The 21,081-nt window shown below is 36.1% G+C and overlaps 6 protein-coding genes across 15 annotated transcripts in view; 2 read left to right on the top strand and 4 right to left on the bottom strand.

The window, feature by feature from the left end:
• Positions 1-950, bottom strand: part of LOC104782133 (cell number regulator 8) — a 2,584-nt gene extending 1,634 nt beyond the window's left edge. Inside the window, exons 1-2 of the mRNA XM_010506974.2 lie at positions 513-950; positions 86-288 (exon numbers count right to left, since the gene is read on the bottom strand). Of these exons, the coding sequence (XP_010505276.1) occupies positions 86-288; positions 513-801 (492 nt within the window). The 5' untranslated portion in view covers positions 802-950. The remainder of the gene's footprint in view (positions 1-85; positions 289-512) is intronic.
• On the top strand, positions 3,671-5,464 carry LOC104782132 (adenylate kinase 5, chloroplastic-like). The gene is made up of 2 exons (XM_010506973.2): positions 3,671-4,137; positions 5,034-5,464. The coding sequence occupies exons 1-2, from the start codon at positions 4,063-4,065 to the stop codon at positions 5,232-5,234; spliced, it is 276 nt and encodes a 91-aa protein (XP_010505275.1). The 5' UTR covers positions 3,671-4,062; the 3' UTR covers positions 5,235-5,464.
• Positions 5,803-6,897, bottom strand: LOC104782131. The gene has a single exon (XM_010506972.2). It carries the CDS (start codon positions 6,830-6,832, stop codon positions 5,915-5,917), a length of 918 nt encoding a protein of 305 aa, XP_010505274.1. The 5' UTR covers positions 6,833-6,897; the 3' UTR covers positions 5,803-5,914.
• LOC104782130 (interactor of constitutive active ROPs 2, chloroplastic-like) lies at positions 10,386-14,065 on the top strand. 4 transcript variants are annotated; one of them, XM_010506969.2, is made up of 5 exons: positions 10,386-10,483; positions 10,622-10,653; positions 11,582-11,662; positions 11,841-12,021; positions 12,351-14,065. In XM_010506969.2, exons 3-5 carry the CDS (start codon positions 11,643-11,645, stop codon positions 13,899-13,901), a joined length of 1,752 nt encoding a protein of 583 aa, XP_010505271.1. In that variant the 5' UTR covers positions 10,386-10,483; positions 10,622-10,653; positions 11,582-11,642; the 3' UTR covers positions 13,902-14,065. The 4 variants fall into 4 exon arrangements, with proteins under 4 accessions (XP_010505271.1, XP_010505270.1, XP_010505272.1 ...); XM_010506968.2 differs by having other exon boundaries at positions 10,387-10,483; positions 10,611-10,653; XM_010506970.2 differs by having other exon boundaries at positions 10,391-10,504.
• LOC104782128 (TRIO and F-actin-binding protein-like) lies at positions 14,179-17,162 on the bottom strand. Of its 2 annotated transcripts, XM_010506965.2 has the most exons (9): positions 16,914-17,162; positions 16,591-16,770; positions 16,242-16,487; positions 15,935-15,972; positions 15,778-15,846; positions 15,537-15,660; positions 14,811-15,445; positions 14,484-14,713; positions 14,179-14,263 (listed from the first exon to the last, which is right to left on the bottom strand). In XM_010506965.2, exons 1-8 carry the CDS (start codon positions 17,074-17,076, stop codon positions 14,489-14,491), a joined length of 1,680 nt encoding a protein of 559 aa, XP_010505267.1. In that variant the 5' UTR covers positions 17,077-17,162; the 3' UTR covers positions 14,179-14,263; positions 14,484-14,488. The 2 variants fall into 2 exon arrangements, with proteins under 2 accessions (XP_010505267.1, XP_010505266.1); XM_010506964.2 differs by lacking the exon at positions 14,179-14,263 and having other exon boundaries at positions 14,303-14,713.
• LOC104782127 (nuclear transcription factor Y subunit B-8-like) overlaps positions 18,800-21,081 on the bottom strand; it is a 2,958-nt gene continuing 676 nt past the window's right edge. Inside the window, exons 1-5 of one of the 6 annotated variants that reach the window (XM_010506963.2) lie at positions 20,049-20,218; positions 19,851-19,856; positions 19,624-19,698; positions 19,444-19,500; positions 18,800-19,022 (exon numbers count right to left, since the gene is read on the bottom strand). In XM_010506963.2, the coding sequence (XP_010505265.1) occupies positions 18,981-19,022; positions 19,444-19,500; positions 19,624-19,698; positions 19,851-19,856; positions 20,049-20,207 (339 nt within the window). In that variant the 5' untranslated portion in view covers positions 20,208-20,218 and the 3' untranslated portion in view covers positions 18,800-18,980. The other 5 variants (XM_010506961.2, XM_019244927.1, XM_019244926.1 and 2 more) reach the window with 5 other exon arrangements.

The following is a 21,081-nucleotide window of genomic DNA, read 5'->3' as shown; positions in this document are numbered from 1 at the left end:
CATAAAGACAAGAGGTGATCAATCTCATCTTTAATTATCCCAAGTTCACTTGTCTATATCATATGAAGGAAACATAAACCATTACCTCAAGGTTAAACTTTCGGCGAATAGCAGAACGGCTGGAATAAGAGAACCATGGAGCAAGACAGTTCCAGCCAAACAAAGAATTACCAACAAAGTACAAACCCAAATAAGTCAAGCAGTGGTTTGAAAATGTTCCCGGAGCAGACCCAAGCCTCTCTGCATTCGTTCCATACAACACACATGGAGCCACGCTTCCAAGGAGACCTACAAAGCAATAACCTCATCACTAAAGAGTCTCATCAAACACATAACAAATCCGAATTAAATATCTCATCTTGACCCATTTATCTCTTAACTCAATCAGATCTAAAGATTGAACTTTTAAATCAGAAATCACCAAAAGTTTCCAATTCAATCAACCAATCTCGAACCAAATTAACATACCCATTACCCCAAAATTCAAAAACCCAATCATCCAAAATACTCACAAACTTCGAGATCGCTGCTGCAAAACTCATCATTACGACCAAGACAGGTGAAAAGACCCGAATTCCACTGGTTTCTCCTAATAGGCTCGCCGATCACGCTACCATGGCTCACAGGCAACCCATCCGCCGTCCAACCGTATTCCTCCGCCGCAGGAGGAGGCGCAACAACCGACGCCGACTTAGCCTTAACATCATCCCCTTTCGAGCAGATCTTGGTGTCGTTCTCTTTCCCCTGCAAGAGAGGACTCGATTCCTCTCTTTGAGCTTCGCGGCTATCTTCTCCCGCCATATTGTGCTAAAAATTTCTTTTGATTCTGGACAAAAACGATCTCTTTTGATTGATCTTCTTTGAAGCAAAAAGGTTGAGACGAAAGAAGAAGAAAGAGAGAGACTTTAACCAATTTTATTGGGCGTCTCGTCTCGTACGCGTTAAGATAAATTAATAGAGATAGTCATAAAAAGACACCTTCATCCCCATTTTCCAAAAATAATAATTTTACTTCATTAAATATCTGGGCCTAATAGAGGCCCATAATGACATACTCTTGTATGGCCCATAGCTCATCAATTTATGCGTAGAGAGGCTCTTCTTGTTTAATGCATCTTCGAAAAAATATCTGTCTGAGAGAGAGATCTAGGATTCTATAAACACGAATCTATTATTAAGGGCCTGACTGGTTCAAACGTTGCGGTTGCAGTTGCGGTTGCGGAAGATTGCGGAAGCGGGTGATTGCAGTTTCAAANTTTGAAATTCAGTGGTTTGAAGCGATTGGAAGCGATTTGGAGCGACTGGGAGCGATTTGTGTAATTGGTTCCAATCGCTAGCAACCGCTACCATCCGCAAACGCAGCGTTTGCGGGAGGTAGCGGGAGAACCAGTCACCACCTAAGTGTACGAACGAAACTGGTTCCCTTTGTTTAATTACGAACAATCATATATATAAAAGTAAGGTTTTATTCCCTCTTTATTATTAGTTGATTTTTATTTAATACTTTTTATTTTTATTTATTTTTTTATTTGATTTCTAATTGTTTAATTGCTTTAAATAATATTTAAGACCCAATTAACACAATACATTTAATTCATACATTAAAATAAAATTATAACTGAAAATAAAATAAATTATGCATTAATCATATTCCACCACTCAATTTATTCAAACACAATAAATAATATTTGTAACTCCAATAATTCTAAATGTAACTTCCATCAATTCTTATCATATAAATAAGCATTGCCTCATTCTCTCATATTAGTATTTTTTACTTTCTCATTTTCACATTCTCTCGTTCTTTTCCACAATATCTCAAATCATTTTTAGTATTTTTTTTATGTTTTCAATTTCTTTTTTTTTGTTGTATGGGTTACAAAAAACCAAATGAAATATCATTGTAAAATTTTTAATGCTAAATTTTAATTTTAGAGACTACATGATATATATATATATATATCTCTATTTTACATTGTTTTTATATTTAAAGATTCATCTTCATTATCTAATTTGGATTATCATCTTATAAGTAATCATTCTCTCCTCCTCTCTCACCAATATCAAATGTTGTTATATATAATATGTGTTGTAAGAGTTTGATTCTATATTTTAATTTAGAAATTATTATATATAATTAACAATTTAACATTGTTTTCAATTTTTATTTTATTTATATAAAAATAAAATATTTTTTTTATATTTCTTGCCTTTCTAATCTATTCATAGTTATTTTTAAAATTTCCATAGCTAAATTTAAATTCACATATGTTGGTTTAACAAAAAAATCAAGTTTATTTGAGAATCTGTTTAAAAGGTTTATCTTCATTATCTATTTTAGATTAGCATCTTATAAGTCATTATTTTAAAATACCATTTAACTAATTAAATCTTCTAAAGATGAAATCATTAGTATGAAATCTAGCACTATAAATTATATTGATGAGTGAAAAACAAAACAAAAAACAAAAAACATTGAAGTTTTTTTTTTCTCAACCATTGGGCCACAACTGGTCGGCCCATTAGTCAAATTCCTACATTCGTAGGAACCGAAACTCGATCCCGGGTGTGATGGTGCCTTCTACAAATGGACTTACCTCCTGTCACTGCACTAAGGTCACTTCACCAAAAGGATTGAAGTTATTCTTGGGGTTTTAAAAAAAAATTAAATTAAAGTTCATATAATTAAAAAAAAAAACTAATTTAGTTTGTCACTTCAAAAAGTAATATTTTCAATTTGGAATGTTATGTGTGAGTATTGAGTTTATATCAACAAAACAATCGAAAAAGTTTAAGTTTAAATTTTGATTGAGCCACTTGGCATTCCTTTTCTTTTAAGTCAAAAAATAAATTAAAATATTTATTTATAATTAACCCACTTTTAAAGGTATTTAACTCCATTTAACTCTACATTTAACTCAAATGTAACTCCTACCCAATAATTTTACATTCATTCCTCCAATTAATATATTTATCTTTCAAGAAAAAATGTTTTTGGTAAAATTTTAATATTTTTTTAATTATTTTAATTGCTTTAAACTTTGAAATGAGGAATATTCTATATACAATAATTTTATACGTAGTTACTAAATTTTTTGATAATTTTCTTTGATTCAATTTTACTATACTATAGTCTTATGTTTACATGGTCATTAAAAAAAATCTTTAAATCAATGTTTAACCTCTATAAAACATGATCATAAACATAGATTCTCTCATATTAGGAAAATGTTTAAATTTCTATATTATTATTTATATTAATATAGCTAATCAATTTGTAATAATTTTTGTAGTATTGGTTAAGTTTTGATTAATAAAAAAGTTTATATATTTTAAATTTTATATAATAAATAACCATATCAAAAAATTGTTGACAGGAGTGTTATTTTGAAAAATTGCTATAAATGTTTTTGAGATTCATACATTAGTATAATTTTTTTGAGATTATACATTAGTAAAATAATATTTTAGTTTAAGAAAATTTTAAAAATATAATCAAAATTATTATGCATACAACCACACGCATTGTGTGGACTAATTACCTAGTGTCATAGAAAAGACAATTGAAAAATATTATTACATACTAAGACCATTTACTGGGAAGTACTCTATGCTCTCACAATTGGGCTCCAAAATCCCATTTAAATACCCATTTCCGAGTCCAAAAACGAGAGTATCGTTGCTCTCCGAAGAAATTAAGCAACTCCCTGAGTAACGATACTCTCAGATTCCCTTTCATTCTTCCCCCGACTATCTCTCTTCTCTCTCGTTTGGAAAGGCGACGGAAACAAGAGAGGCGACGGAAGAGACGATTCGTCCGAGAATCTGGAAATTCAACCGATTCACATCGAATCCGCTGAATTTTCAGTCTAAATCTGGAGGGTTGATGGTCACCGGAGGCGATGGCTTTATTAATCGGCGTAACCCAAAGATTGACGCTTCGGTTCTGTTGACACACGACGGCGGAGGTTTCAGATTGAGCGGTGAACAGACGTTTAGGCTCAACTGGGCTCAGGTTGGTGCTGGAGAGAGACGCCCGAGTGAAGGTGCTGACCGAGATGAATGGTCAATACTGCTCGACCAGGCCTATGCGTATTGGTCCGGCTGTCGATAAGAATCATCTTCCGATGCAACCAGGTATGTTTTTATATATAGGAATTGTGTGCATTGAGTATGTTGACTGGTGATTTGAAGATTGCTTGTTTTTAACCTTCTTTGTTGAGCATTGTAATTGAGTGTCTTTTTGGTTGATGTATTTCTTTCTGATTAGTCAAGTTTATTCTCTCAATTGGTGCTGAAGGATTAGGAGAATTTATCTGTTTGTTGCTGATATATTCTTAGGTTTTGATGCGAATGATTTTTGCAAACATTGTTTAAGTGAGCTTTTGTTGTTCTGCAATATAGGTTCCTTGTAGATATTTCACCATTTTGAATCGTATCACTGTACGCGTTGGCTTAAGTAAATCTTGTGATTCTACCAGTTTATCTTGTGATTTAGTTAGTTTAGATTTGATCATCGTCTTTTCTGATTCTTGATCATATATATAATAGTTATTTAGATTTTATCAATGAAACTGATTTCAGCCCATGTTGAATCTTTTCTGATAACAATGGTGTAATTTGGAAGTCTTGATGCAGTGCTGTCAATGCCATTGCACGGTGTTCTACCTCAGTAGAGTATATACGAACAGTTGTTAATTTCACACACTTCCATGAAACCAAGAATCTACAATATGAATTTTATAGTAACAAAACAAAGTAGTATATGTTCTTCTCTTTGTATTTGAACAAGATGCCCAATTAGAATCTGTGAAACAGTTATGTAACACAGTATGGATGTTGTGTGGTGAAGAGGAGAACGAGTAGAGCTTGTTAACAACATGGGAAATATCTGCTCTTGTTTTATTTTTGTACAATTCCCATTCTAGTTTTTATTTTACCTTCACCATCTTCACTTTGTTTAAGATTATGCTGTCGATGTTTGCATATCTACATGTAAATCATGTCAGTTTTTTTGTTTCTTGCTCATGCAGTTTGGTTTGGTGCACATATCAACGGGGGATCTCTTGAGGGCACAGGTTTCAGCCGGGACAGATATTGGAAAGAGAGCAAAAGAGTTCATGAATTCGGGTAGTTTGGTTCCGGATGAGATTGTTATAGCAGAGGTGAGAGAAAGAGACGCCATTGTTGAATCCTTGGCCGTTGCAGTTGGAGATGATCAATTACAACAATGACTTGGTGTCTTTTTTGTATGAGTCTAGTTTAAGACATGAGTGAGAAGAGATGAGAGTTTAATCGTTATTTGCTTTGTTTTCAATTTTGAGACATGTTTAAGATAATACTTGTTTTATATGGCATTGTTTAGGATTTGAATGTCTGTGTTTTTTTTTATGGTTAATGCAAGTATTGAGAGAATGAACACATAATTTTTTTCAACTTGCAAAACAGTTTCAGTTTTATGATTGAGCTAGTGGAAGATGATTTTGGTTTAAGTTCTTCTTGGATTGCTTTAATTAGTTTAATATTAATTTATTTGTGAGTAACTTAGGAGGGTTGCTCTACTAATGATGCTCTAAGACCATTTCCAATGTATATCTCTATTTTTTTCTCTAAAATAGAATAACTCTATAATAGAGCAATAGTTAGTGTAAAAAAATAGAGATGAGAACAGATTTGCTCTATATATAGAGCAATCTGGAGCAAATATTGCTCTATAATAGAGTTTTTACTCTAAAATAGAGTAGGATTGGAGATGCCCTAAGGGAACCACAAGATTCCCTAGGGTAAAGCTCTATAAATTTCAGTGAAACTTCCGGAAGTAAATCCAAGAAAGAATATAGTAATCGTCATACTGTTGTATAAAACTTCTCGTAAAAATACAAAGAAATAAGTAAAAAAAATTGTAGTAAACCGATCACGTAAATCCCAACCTTCGGTTCTGTCGATAACTCAGCTCGGGAACGAGTTTCTCTCCGATTCTAGCTGGCTCCGAGTTACTGCGCGTGAGGATCACACATTGTCTTCGTTTTGGTGGTTCATCACTCGCAGCTGATTCTCTTCTTGAATCATCCAATCTCTCATCTGTTGTTGTTTCTGTGACGCTCGTAGTCGTTGAGTCTCCTGAAGGAACCAATAATACATTTCCCGGTGAGGCGTGTCGTCGGAAAGGATCTTGCTTTGTTTCACTGCTCTGTTCTTCTTGATCTTCAAAGAAGCTGTTGTTGTTATTAGCCAATGAAGGAGATCTGTATGGTGCAGATCTGCATCGAGTTAGTAAAAATGCGTTTCTTGGTGGTGTAGCTGTGAAAGATTTGCATGAACTTGCTTCTTCTTCTTCTTTTTGAGTCTTCTCTGTTTCTTCTGGCTCCACCGTGGAGCGTCCAAAGATAGGTTCACTTCGCGACGAACTTGATCTCTTTTCTGATTTTCTCGAGAAACTTACACTATAAAACGATTTCCATTTGCGCCACACGGGACTAAAGCAAGTTGGTTTGATTATTCCGGTGAAAGGATGACAGGAAAAAGCGTTCTTCACCCACCCGCACCGACGTCCCCGGTGGCTTTGATCTGTTGCACTTCCGACAGCCCGATTAGTCCCGGGTTTGGGTTTCTTTGACCGGTTTATCCTAACTTGACCCATGCAAGTGACTTTGGGTGAAGTAGGTTCTTGTGTCTCCGTCGTCGCCGCCGCGTTCTTCCGCCGGAAAAAGATTGGTCTTCTTGAACGAGAACGGCTTCTACTTCTGCTTTTGGTCCGCAAGAACCGCATCAGTAGAGGCGGGTTTTCGGTTCGACCCGGACTTGAAACGGGTCTTGATGAAGAAAACCTCATCTTTTTTTTTTCAGTAGTGAAGATTTTTGAAGCTCTCTCACTCTTATTTTGGTGACTCTGGTCCCTCTCCCTATATGATTCAGATCGAAGACTGTGTTTTTATTATTATTTTTTTATGTTTTGTTAATGTTCACACGTTGTGTTCAGAAATTTTGACGGCTGAGATCTTTTCTATAAGAGGAAATCGGCGGTTCTGCTTGGCTAATCCTTTTCACAAAGAAATATTTGTACTTTTTGTCTCTATGCTCTCTAGTTGTTTGCTAATAAGAGCTTAAGATCTCTTGCTGGATTCACTTTTCGGGACATCTAAACTTTTAAGTAAAATAACGAGAGAACTTGAGTCTAAAGAAGAAAAAGTAATAAAGAGAGTACTACTGCATTGGTATGTTCCATAATGAAACTATAAAAAACATGGCCATTTTCTACACTAATAAACAAAATATGCGAAGAAACTTGAGATTTCTATTTACATTGCTTCAGTCTGATGTTTAAACGGATCCACCCATTACTTGGAAGTCCAACAAATAAAAAGGTACGTACATGAAGGACTAGCAAATGAAAATATCAGTTTAAATCTAGATTGATTCCACTAAAATCTGAGCTTCACCTTCGTATGTGATACGGCAATAACTTTGGCACCAACTAATTTTGCATACATCACATGTTCTTTTCATTTTGAAAAACAACAACTTCTTCGCTAGAAATGTTTTTGGTCTCTCACTAGTGCTTCTCTAATTGTCAAGTATCTTGGCATTGTGCTAATTACTTAAAAAAACTAGAAGACTACCAAGCTTAAATCTCCTTATGGATGTCTTTGCTCTGTCTGCTTACAACACAATACTTGTAAATATACTTCTACTAAAAGTAGCGGTAGAGTATTTTGACAATCTATTTTCTTCCTCGAATGCGAGCGACCCTACATTGGTCATAAAGGATGTACCTACATTGGTCACACCTGACATGAATGAGCATCTCACAAAAGAAATCTCAAAAGAGGAGGTCAAACGAGCTTTGTTCTCCCTGAATCCGGGAAAGGCTCCAGGACCGGATGGGATGACTGCTTTGTTCTTCCAAAATTTTTGGGAAACCATAAAAGGCGATCTCACTAAGATGGTGAAGAACTTCTTTAGCTCAGGAATTTTTGATGGCAAGCTAAATGAGACAAATATATGTTTAATCCCGAAAGGAGAACGACCTCGTGAAATGTCAAGATTTCGCCCTATTAGCTTGTGTAATGTGAGCGATAAGGTCATCTCAAAAATTCTGAGCTTACGTCTCAAGAAGTTTTTGCCGGAACTTATATCTGAGACCCAATCTGCCTTTGTGTCAGGAAGATTAATCACAGATAATATCCTCATTGCTCAAGAAAACTTCCATGCCCTCCGTTCTAATCAGGCCAACCGGAAAAAATTTATGGCAATAAAAACGGACATGAGTAAAGCTTATGATAGGGTGGAATGGAATTTCTTAAGAGCTTTGATGGAAAAAATGGGATTTGATCAAAAATGGGTGGGTTGGATAATGCAATGCATTACTTCCGTCTCCTACCGTATTTTGATCAATGGAGATCCCAAGGGACGAATTAGGCCAACACGTGGGATTCGTCAGGGGGACCCAATCTCTCCATACCTATTTATACTTTGTACTGAGGCCTTAATTGCTCAAATTAGGAACGCAGAAAGAGAGGGAAAGATCCAGGGTTTACGTATTTCGAACGCAAGCCCACGTGTTTCCCACTTACTTTTTGCAGACGACAGTTTATTCTTCTGCAGAGCCGATCCTCAGCAATGCAAGGAAATTATCGATATAATCCGCTTTTATGGTGAGGCGTCTGGACAAGAAATTAACTTCTCCAAATCTTCTATCATGTTTGGAACCGAGGTCCCGTCCCATATACGTCAAGAGATCAAATCTATTGTTGGGATAGCACAAGAAGGAGGCATGGGTACATACTTGGGTCTCCCTGAGAAGATTCATGGGTCAAAGGCACAAGTCTTTGCATTCGTGAGGGATAGACTCCATAAGAAGGTAAACTTATGGACTTCGAAATTTCTATCCAAGGGAGGCAAGGAAGTCCTGATCAAATCAGTGGCGCAAGCAATTCCGACATATGTAATGTCGTGTTTTCTCTTACCAAAAGCTATATGCTCAAAACTAACTAGCGCGATAGCCAATTTCTGGTGGAGCAATAAAGCAGACAGTAAAGGACTACACTGGATATCGTGGAAGCAATTGTGTACTCAACTTTCGGAAGGTGGGCTAGGCTTTAGAACACTAGAAGAATTTAATCTTGCCCTTTTGGCAAAGCAACTATGGAGATTGCTGAGATATCCAGATTCCCTTCTTAGCCGAGTTCTAAAAGGGAGATACTTTCGATATTGTAGTCCATTAGAGATACAAGTATCAAATCGACCTTCGTATGGCTGGAGGAGCATGTTGGCAGCAAAGCAGGTTCTTTCGTACGGAATTCGTAAGACCATAAGCTCGGGTTTTAATACGTGTATCTGAACTGAACCATGGATCCCAGATACGCCAGCACGGCCACCCCAAAGTTTAACTAGTGAGAGAAATCCTTTGATTTGTGTTAACACCTTGATAGATTTCAACACAAAAAAGTGGAAAATTGAACGTCTTCGGGAACTCTTCCCCCCGAAAGAAATTACCCTTATTTTGGGGATTAAACCGAGCTTGAATGCCTCGAGGGACGGCTATTCTTGGACTCTGACAAAGTCTGGAAATTATACCGTTAAATCTGGATACGAAGCCGCGAGAGCTATCTCTCGCCCTGCTTGCGACCTCCCTTCTCAGGGACCTAGTGTTACGACACTTAAGGCGCAAGCATGGAAGTTAAAAACATCACGGAAGCTTAAGCATTTCGTTTGGCAATGTGTGACTGGGTGCTTGGCAACATGTCAACGCCTGCATTATCGCCATATTGGTAGAGATAAAGATTGTCCTAGATGTGGAGCGGAGGAGGAAACTATAAACCATATGCTATTTGAATGCCCCCCAGCACGTCAAGTATGGGCTTTATCGACAATCCCTTCCCATCCTATGGTGTTCCCTTCATCTTCCCTATATAGCAACCTCGATTTTCTATATGGGCGTGGCAGAGACTCTGGTGCAACTGATCAAAACTAGTGAGTTGTAAGCTAGTGAGTTGTGGAATTAAAGAAAGAGGTTGGCGTTACATTTCTTTTTAGGCTTTGAATGGTGGGTGGGTACATGTTAAACAACATAGTTATGGTTAATGGAGTTAATGATTGTAAACACATTAATAGTGTGAATTTTACTTTTACAAAATTTGGCGTATTTAACTTTGATTATGCTATATTGTGTTGGCATTAAACTTTTCAAAAAATTACTATTAAAAAATATTACTATTTCTTGAATAACGAACACCATCTGACATACCTGGTCGGAAAGAGGAGGTAAATAAAATAGGGACTAAACTGAAATAAAACAAAAAGTAACGGGGCAAAATCATGATTTCTCCTAAAGTCTCAATTTGTTCACAGTCTCTCTCTTTTCTCTTTCTGGATATTTAATGTGTAAACAAATAGACAGTTCACTGGTACACACAAAAAAGGACTTGGGAAACGAGCAGAGTCAGTAAGAGAACAACAGTAGGGACAAAGAGAGAGGAAGAAGGTGATGTCTGAAGCTCCATTGGTTTAACTCTTCTTCTTCTTCTTCTTCTTCTTCTTGGGTTTAGCTTCTAAAAATCTTTCATTTTTTCTTTATTTCATCTAATTACTCCGATCTCTCTGTTCTTAAGCGCATTTACAGACCAAAAGAGGAAAGCTAAAGCCACAGTGCAGGTGAAGAACACCCCCAACACCACTTCTCTCTCTCTCTTCTTTATCTGTTTGAAATACTTAAAAAAAAATGGGTTTTTTTTAATCTGTTTCTTAGAAGATGTTCCTTTGATGGGTTCGAAAAAAACCTAAACTTTTCCTTATGTTTCTGGGGTTTTTATTTATTTATGCATTATTATATTGGAGAAAGGTTAAATCTTTGAGGGTTTTGGGTTATAATTGTTATGTTTACTCTCTTTTTTTTGGTGTTGTTCTTCAAGTTGAAGATTCAGCCAAAGAAATTAATATAGTTGTTGTTCTTTTCTAAAAGAAAGGGTTTTTAAAAGTTTTGATTTTTCTGATAAAAATGTTCTCGTTTTAGGTTTAAAATTGAAATTTTGTAAGTTGGTTAGTTTCTTTAAAGATCTGTTGTCTATTTTAGGGAAAGATTCACCTAATAAAACCAGAACCCACGTTAACTAAATGACATAAATTGAAATTTGGTATTTTCTTCCTCTTCAATAGATTCCAAATTTTTTGTAAAGAGAAAACAAAACTAAGATTGATGACTTGACAACTAAAAAAAGATTTTATGTGGAATATTAATTTGTACTTTCTTTGCTTGTAATTGGGTTTATCTCTGTCATTAGTTTGGATTACAATTTGATAAAACCTTTTCTTTTGACTGTGAACAGTTTCTTTCTTTTTTATGTTTGTCTCTTGTTGCCTTGGTTTGGTGGTAGTGGTAGTAGTTTCAAATGGAGTCTCTTTGAAGCTAATGTATTTGTATTGTTTAGTTTGTTAGGGTTTTTTGTTTTTATTGTACACTTGCTTAAGCTTTGTACTTCCGTTGAGTTTGTTGTATATGCTTATGATATTCTTATAATACTGGACTGGTGTTTTGTTGCTTCTTTCTTACACACACAGTTTCTCTTCATGTTCTTTTTGTCAGGTTCTTTCTTCAGAGTACCCAAAAGAAAAGGAAGTGTTTTTTAAAACTCTAATCCTAAGCAATGCAGACTCCAAAACCTAGGTGATAATCCCCTCACTCTTGTCCAAACCTTTCTATTTTTGTGTGTCTTTTAGAGTCTTTGATGTGCTCATTGGAGATTTTTAGTTGTAGTTTTTGAAGTTTTGATTTGTTTCAATGGTTCTTGGGAGTGTATTTTAGTGGCTTATTGATTCCTTCTTGGTTTGTTTGATTATGATAGGCCGGGATCGTTGGAGGTGCCTCAAAAGAAATCTCCTACAGCAACTCCTAAAACTGCTCGTAAGCTCAAAACTGCAGAGTCCGATCCTGTATCATCTCCCAACCCGAAAATCAGGACACCGAAAACTCAAAATCCAAAAGTAGTTGCTGATCGCCGCTCTCCAAGAACACCTGTAAATGAGGTACTACTAGCTTTCCACAATGCCTATTTGATTTGACTCATACTGGTTTTAGTTTTTCACGTTTCACAAGAACTAGTTTGTGTTGTCGAGATCCTCTACTAATTCTTGGTGCTGCTAAAACTCTTTAGGTGTTTGAAGTTTGTCTATGTATTGTTTCTTACAACAACTAATTAAACCTTGCAAGTTTTTGACTCTTTGCAATAACTGAAAGAGAAATGTACCATTTTTTGTTTGTTGTAAGTATTGTGGCTTGTTGCTTGATATATGTGATTTGTGAGGCATCCATTTCGTAATTGAGTTGTTTATATTCGTTGCTTCTGTATGCTTAGATTCAGAAGAAGCGGACAGGGAGAACAGCCGAAGTGGCATCTCAGATATCTCAGCTGCAAGAGGAGCTAAAGAGGGCAAAGGAACAGCTAAGTGCTTCAGAAGCGTTGAAGAAGGAAGCTCAAGATGAAGCAGAGGAGACAAAGCAGCACTTGATGGAGATCAATGCCTCTGAGGATTCCAGAATTGATGAGCTTCGTAAGCTCTCTCAAGAACGAGACAAAGCATGGCAGTCTGAACTCGAAGCAATGCAGAGACAGCATGCTATGGATTCCGCTGCTTTAGCTTCTAGTATGAACGAGGTCCAGAAACTGAAAGCGCAGCTGTCTGAATCTGAGTCTATTGAAAACTTGAGGATGGAACTTAACGAGACACTGTCTCTAGTTGAGGAACTCAGAGGTGAGCTGTTGGATGCAAAGGAAGGGGAGGCTCGGGCACATGAAATTGTGTCGGGAACTGAAAAGCAATTAGAGATAGCAAACCTGACGCTTGAGATGTTACGCTCAGATGGGATGAAGATGTCTGAAGCTTGTAATTCCCTTACAACCGAGATAGAGCAGTCTAAATCTGAGGTAAAGTCACTAGAGCAACTTGTGAGACAGCTTGAGGAAGATAATGAATCCCGAGGAAACACCAACGAGGACTCATCATCAGTGGAACAACTCAAAGAAGAGATAAATGCTGCAAAGCAAGAGATTAGCCAATTGAAATCTGCAGTAGAAGTAACTGAGAGAAGGTACCATGAAGAGTATATCCAGAGCACGTTGCAGATTAGAACTGCTTATGAACAAGTTGAGGTAGTAAAATCCGGATATGCAGAGAGAGAGGCAGAGTTGGGGGAAGAACTGAAGAGAACCAAAGCTGAAAGAGAGTCTTTGCATGAACGGTTGATGGATAAGGAAGCTAAGCTGAGGATACTCATCGATGAAAACGAGTTACTGAACTTGAAAATCAAAGAAAAAGATGAAGTAAACTTAAACTTGGAGAACAGCTTGAACCAGAAAGAGCCTGAGCACACGGACGAACTCAAGAAGCTAGAATCCGATGTGATGGAGTTGAGAGCGAATCTAATGGACAAGGAGATGGAGCTGCAGAGCGTAATGTCGCAGAATGAGAGTCTCAGGAGCGAAATGGAGACAATGCAGAGCGAGAAGAACAAGGTTATCAATGAGGCCTTAGAGAATCTCAGGAGTCTGACAGAGGAAGCAGATAAGAGCGGGAAGAGAGCGGAAAATGCAACAGAACAGCTAGGAGCAGCACAAGTCACCAACACAGAACTAGAAGCTGAGCTGAGGAGACTCAAGGTTCAGTGTGATCAATGGAGGAAAGCAGCTGAAGCCGCAGCTACTATGCTCTCTGGTGGTAACAACAACAATAACAGTAATGGGAAGTACGTGGAGAGAACAGGATCACTAGAGAGTCCTTTAAGGAGGAGGAACGTGAACATGTCGCCTTATATGGATGAAACGGATGATGAATTGTCATCACCAAAGAAGAAGAATGGGAGTATGCTGAAGAAAATTGGTGTTTTACTGAAGAAAAGTCAGAAGTAATCATTGAAGTTCAGAAACAAGAAACCACCATTGTCTCGTCTGTAATATTCGCTTGTTTTTTCGTAAGTTTCTATGTGTAGACATGTTTTTGTTGCTAAGAAAGTTGTATTGTGAACTACTTTTGCTTTTCTTTTCTATTGACGTAGCTGAAACTATCTGATCAACATTTATGAAGCTGAGCTCGGTTGTTTACAATACATATATATTGCTCCTAAAGTTGTTCCACATCTACTGCAATTGCTTGCTTTTTCCTCTAACCAGCTCCTATCTTTTTTGCCATTGCTCTTTCTACCTCCTCTCTTCTTGTTCTTCCCGTGATTGCTCATCTTGCTATTTGACTAGACTCGGAAATATTTAAGCTACTACATGAAAATGAAACTATACTGTATTACTCAAAAGAAGGTTTTAAAACTTGATATACAAGTTGATATTTTTACTTTATAAAATCCATAACAAACCAGACTGCAAGTACCAATCAAAACTATACATGACAGAGCACTTATCCATCTGTTCTTTACTTAAATAGCTTATGGTAAATTTAAATTATAACAAGTTGCAAGTGATTTGGCTTCATCACCGTACCTATATTATCCAAGTTGTTCCTCTGCACTGACTTTTGAATACATTTTGTTGGTAAGTTTTGGTGAAGCCGAGACACTCAGCCTTGAACTCCTTGAAAGAGGACTGACCTTTGCTTTAGACATGGTTCTACTAGCAGCTGATCCATTGGGAGTACGAGCTCCATGTTTTGCCAAGCCACTTACCATACCAGTACATGATCCCGTGGGTGTTCTTGCAATGTTACTCCTCGCCTGTTAACAACAAACATTCATATATACTTAATGGATTCCACATAGATATGGCTCAGAGATATTTCTCTTTAATGTTACTCTGAATTTGGGAACTTACTCCGTCAAAGTAGCCTATTTTGGGTGATGGCACACGGAGTCCTGTTGGTTTCATCATGGAAGCAGAAGGCACAGCACCGCCATTGACAAGTGAACCACGTTTCTCCGACTTAGGGTCGTTTTGGACAGCAGATACATCTTTAGAATTGTTAAAAGGCTTCAGAGTCCGTCTTGTATCATTAACTGCAGGGCTGCTTTCACCAGAGACTATTTTCTTGTTACCTTTAGCCATTTTATTAGGTGTTGAAGCTCGCGGTGATTCGAATGACCAGTCAACACTAGCACTAAGACGTGATACATTAAGCTTGGACTTGTATGTCTTACTGGCTGAGAGCGGTGACACTTTAGGCTGGCCTATAATTCTAGATCCAGCACTAGATGTTGGTCTATTTGCCAAAGAATGGGAGGCTATTCTTAAACTCTGATCTTTCTTCTGCTTTACTGAATTTAGAGCAGACTTGGTAGAAGCGATTGAGGAAACACTGAGACAGCTCTCAAGTGAAGAGCAAGAAGATGTCAAATCATTCTTGGAGGCAACTGAAGAACGTAAAGCAGATTTAAAGTGCACTACAGGTGTTGATACAACGGGTCTAGTTCTTCTTGAAATTGGAACTCTGGAAGCAAAAGGCTCTTTACCTGTAAAGATCACAGTAAGATGCAGAAGTAAAGAAAGAGATAGCTCTTAAAAGACATGTAAAGACATCTTTAAGAAAGAGTTATGACTAACCCCCAGATAATTTAGGATTCGTTTCTTGTTTGGCTTTGTTAGTATCTACCGAACCTCTGGTAGTTCTGCTGAGTCCAGTGGATGGCCTGGAAATGGATGTATTATGTTCTTTTGTAGCGATGGGCTGTAGACAATGTATCACTAACATTCATTAGTAAAGCTCAACATTTTCTATCTCTCTTACTTATCCTGTCAGATGCTTTAACAAAACAAGCACATATAGAGAGTCATAAACATATACCTGCTTTGTCGCCTTTACTAATCCTTGTGCCTTAATACTGGGCCTTTTACGAATAGAATTGGGTTTTATCTGAGAAAACAAACAAAACAAAGACATGGTTAATCAAAAGAGGGAGTGCAAGATCAAACCATAGCTTAAAGCTGTTTTTGGCACTTACCTTTTCCTCAGAGCCAGGGTCCTCTACTGTACTTGTAGCTACAAATTTCAAAAAGATGGTCAATTAGAGATTCAATAGATAACAGAAATTAACTATGTTCAAGCATATACAGTTTCAAACAACACTTCCTATAAGTTTATCTGTTTGATAAAAAAAAAAAAAAAAGAACCATGACTAAAAGCTCCATCTACACCAAAACAAATAGAATATAATCATAGCCAGAGATGCCAATGCTTTAAACCTTATATATCAGCTTAGAATTATAAAGCTAGTTCTAATTCTCTCTACCAAATAAAGAAAAACTCACTTTTTGGGCTAGGTGTTGTTGCCTCATTAGCTCCCAATTCTTTAGTCTTGTCAGGTGTTGCTGCATCAGACGTTATATCAGACATTTGGATTGAAGCTCTTACATCATCAAACAAACCAGTCTCCTCAACAGTGCAGTCACTTTTCAATGTAGATACGGACTCTGTTGATCTATGCAAATCATCTCGAATGGTTGGTAAATTCTTCCTCTCCATCATGCTACACAATTCATCCGGTTCCAAAACACCTAAAATTTCGACAACATCAACAACGTATCTTCAGCCAAAACTAAACAAAACACACACTAAACTGAATTAGAAACACAACAGCAACAAAAGAAGAAGACATGCCTGGATTGGTGAAAAAGGCTTTATCCCAAGCAAGACTTTTGCGTAGATGAGTCTTCATCATCTTATGAGGTTCCTTATCTTCTAAAGTAGTAGTAGTAGAAGACACCACAATCTCATCATTATCACAACAATCATGTGTATCTCCAAACAAACAAAGACCTCTGTCTTCCTTATCAGTATCTATAAATACATCATCATCAAGAACAAAAAAAAAAGAATCAGTACCAACAACATAACACAATCATGAACCAAACAACAAGAATTCAGAATTGATAAAAAATTTGAAATGCGATTGAGAGATCTAATGTATTATAGAAAATTACCTGAGAATTTATCGTAGGTGGATGGATCGAGGAGGGAAGAAGAGAAGAAAAGGAGGTTATCATCCTCGGTGGAGACATCAATGAGAGCAAGACCATCGATGTCTCCAAGCTCCTCGCTGCTCCAGTTCTCCTTGTTGTTATTGTTGTCTCCTCCTCCTCCCATAGAATGAAAGAAAGGAAAGCACCTTTACCAATCTCAAGGATTTAGCCCAAAAAAAAAAAGATGAAAGAATTTGAAACGAAGCAAATCGGCGGTTTTGTTATTTTGCTTATTTAATTACAATAATCATTGTTTTGTTTTGTCTTAATTCTTCTTCTTTAACCGAAGTGGGTTCTCAAGATAAACGTGATCCGTTGATTTCTGAATTTGTGACCGTTGGATACTTTTTTATTTTTCTTCTCGTAGAAAAGGATATCTAATTTGGTTTAACAGATAACTCCGTGTTTAAAAAAAAACACAACTGTAACCAACATGTAACAATAAGCATCTAATTACATTTAATCTAAAAATATATAAAATTAATCAAAATCAAAATTTTATTACAAAATTACAAAAAAAAAGTTAAATTCACAAATCAAAATTGGGAAAAATGTCATTTAAACCATGAACTTTCAAATTTTGGCCATTTAAACCATGAACTTTGTTGTAGGCCATTTAAAACATCAACTTTTGTTAACTAATTTTTTTAAACATGAAGTTTCGTTGACCAAGCCAAAAAATACATGACGTTAAATCCGATAATTGACCTACTAACAAACGTTACTATACCGTTAATCACTCTGTTAATAACAATACGACGTCGTTTTAATTGAAGTTTTAATTCGAAAAATGTCATTTAAACCATGAACTTTTAAATATAGGTCATTTAAACCATGAACTTGTAAATGTATGTCATTTAAACTATGAACTTTCAAATTTATGTCATTTAAACCACAATATATGAAAAATGTGATCAATCATTCAAACTCTAATGTAGTGTCCTAAAACAAAATGATTAATCATTCAAACTCTAGTGTAGTATCCTAATAAATGAAAAAGACTCAAGACAAGTACAAAAAAACACAAAATACATGACAAAAATTGAAAAGGAAGGATGAATTGATGCTCTTCTTTCTCTTTTTTCAGAATCGCATCATGAGGCAGAGCCGAAGAAAGAAGAGAGAAACTAAACTAGGGTTAAATGGTTTAACCGGTTAGGCTTATATACTTCTGCGGTTTCTAATAAACCAATCGATCCGATTACCGAACTGAACAAAAATCCGATTAGCCAAATCAATTGCGCCGAAAAGTTAGGCTTTTTTCCGGTTTGCTTCGATAACCAAAATTTTCAGGTTTTCTAGTTTTCATGGAACGCCCAAAGCAAGTTCATGGTTTATATGACATACAGTTCATGATTTAAATAGCCGATATTTAAAAGTTCATTGTTTAAATGGTCTATATTTAAAAGTTCATGATTTAAATCGAATTAAAACTTCCATTAAAACGACATCGTTTTGTTAGTAACAGAGTGATTAACGGCATAATAACGACTGTTAGTAGGTCAATTATTGGATTTAAGTCATGTCTTTTTTGATTTGGTCAACGAAACTTCATGTTTAAAAAAACTAATCAACAAAAGTTGATGTTTTAAATGATCTACAACAAAGTTCATGGTTTAAATGGCCAAAATTTGAAAGTTGATGGTTTAAATTACATTTTTCCCCATCAAAATTACATAATTACTACGTAGTGTGATCATTTTGCTGTAGAGCACTTTCTAGGCATCGAGGTTTTTGATATGAAGTATTCATTTTTTGTCATTTGCTGTGTTTGATTGGTTGAATACTTGAATCAGAAATCATTCTTTGGACATGTGTTGCAATTTTGAAACAATTTTATGCAATAATAATCCACAAACCAAATATAAAAATGATTTCTTTAACATATTCAGAACAAATTCATAGGAAACAAAAACAAAAGGTAAAAAAAACAATGAGATTGTCACAAGTTCTGCATATATAATATAGCAAAACTCTTACAGCTCACAAATAATGTACAGACGAAAGATAAAACCCTTTTTGGTGCCACTAGTCTGTTCCCGACATTGGAACCATCATATGCTGCTGAGCCTACATTATACCAAGAGTCATACATATTAGTACAGTGGTTTTTTTTTTATAGATTATGTAACATAAGTGATGTTTTACAAGTTTTCAGTTCTGTTTATGCCTATCGGTATGCACAACACTCAAGGGTTTCAAGGAGGTGATTCAGAAAGATGATCCATCAATTAAATGACTGGTCGGATTTGTGTTAGCTGAGAAATGACCACTCATCTGTAACGTTTTGGGATTCTGATTAAGCTATGGATACGGAGAAAATGAGAAGACAATAGGGATTTATGAAAAAAGTAATGAAGTGGGTATACACTAAGCAAGAAGAGAAAGATGTGTATCGCGCAATGAGTGTTNAGTGAAGTGAGTATACTAAGAAAGAAATGAAGGATGTGTATCGTGCAATGAGTGTGAAAGAGAAGAGAGGAAACTTTACTTGAGAGTTCCCATAAGGACCTTGTGAGAAAGAGCCTTGGTTAGGAAGCTGCGGAAACTGACAAATGGTAAACAAACCCCGTGAATGTCAAGACTAACTCGGGTCATAACTAACGCGAAAGAGACAAGAAGCGCAGATAAATGAAAAGACATAAGGCATAATAAGTTTTGAGACATTTACCTGGCCATTTTGGCTTGATTGCCCATCTTTCTTTGCATTTGCATCCCCACCTTTTGCTGATCCCTTTGTATCACCCTATTGATCATTAACAAGGATAAGGGAAGCATCAATAATTTCATACACTAGTTGACTAAAAGATAAATATACAATAGATGATTCTCGAAAACTATCAGGTTTGTTGCAAGTATTAGGAATGAACAAGAAACAAAAGATGAGAAACCACTGACCTCCATCTGCGATTTTCCAGTTCAGGTAGTAGAAAAAGAAACAAGAAAAAGGAGAAAACAGAGTAAGTGAGTGAACTCCAAAAACTTCCAGCAGAACTAATTAACATCGTAATCAAAATTGTATCTTTTGTTCCTTGGTCTGGAAAAAGTTAGGTAATTGATTACATGGAAGCTGAATATGGAGACACCAGAACATACCTCTCTATATCTCATCAGGTAAAGCTTGAGGGGTTCAATGTATTCTTCAAATCCTAAAGTGGCCATTGCCCAAAGCAAATCATCTCCATTAATGGTCTTCCTTTTCTCTCTTTGACACTTATCACTCGCTCTGCTCATCAAAGTCATAAAAACAGCCATTGCATCATTACAAAAAGGATCNAAAAAAAAAAAAAAAAACCTAACTTTCCCAACAACAAACAACATAACAGACAAAACCCATCAACATAAACACATCACAATTAGAAAAAACAGAAAATCGAAGATGAACCCATGAAATCAGAGAGAAGATATGATTTACCCAGAGATGAATTCGAAAAAAGGGCGGGAGTGAGAAAACAGAGAGGTGTCGTTGATTGGAGGAAGAGAGATTGGGGAGGGAGGGAAGGGAGGCAGCGAGGGAGAGAGGAGAGATTGATCGGACGCTTGAGAAAAGAAAGAGAGAAGAGAGACGTCTGCGATTTGAGAGATTAGGTTTTTCACTTTTAATGAGCTTTTTATCAGCACCGTTCGTTTTTTTTTTTTTTTAATTATTCTCTCTGGTTCTTATTCTACCAAATCCAGATGCGCCACGTGTTCTTCTTATCTTTTACCATTATTATGAAGGAGAGTACTTTAGTATTATTATTCATTCAACCCTTAATTTACTTCTAATCACTATAATTTGATTTTGATTTTTGGTACTTGCTACTCAATAGTAGGGAGTTTTATGATTTTAAAACCATAGAAGAAATCAATTAAACCAGCATTATTTTGAATTTTTTACCATTTGTAATTTTTCAATTAAAGAATACAAGAGAAAGGTATATCTCTAAGATACATTAACTTGTAAAAGTTTTTATCAATTACTTAAACTCATATAAATATAGTTGTGTTCTCAATAGTCAATACACCTCTCAAAGGTGTCAATAGAACCATTTCCACGAGAACGTAATAAAAAGTGATATGATCACAAAATGTGTTGAAATGTGAAAACATAATATAAATCACAATCCCAGATAATCTCACCGAGTTA

This window comes from Camelina sativa, chromosome 4, assembly GCF_000633955.1.
Source record: "Camelina sativa cultivar DH55 chromosome 4, Cs, whole genome shotgun sequence".
Classification (NCBI taxonomy): Eukaryota; Viridiplantae; Streptophyta; class Magnoliopsida; order Brassicales; family Brassicaceae; genus Camelina; species Camelina sativa.
The sequence above is the reverse complement of the archived record's forward strand: the minus strand, read 5'-3'. Positions and strand labels throughout refer to the sequence as shown.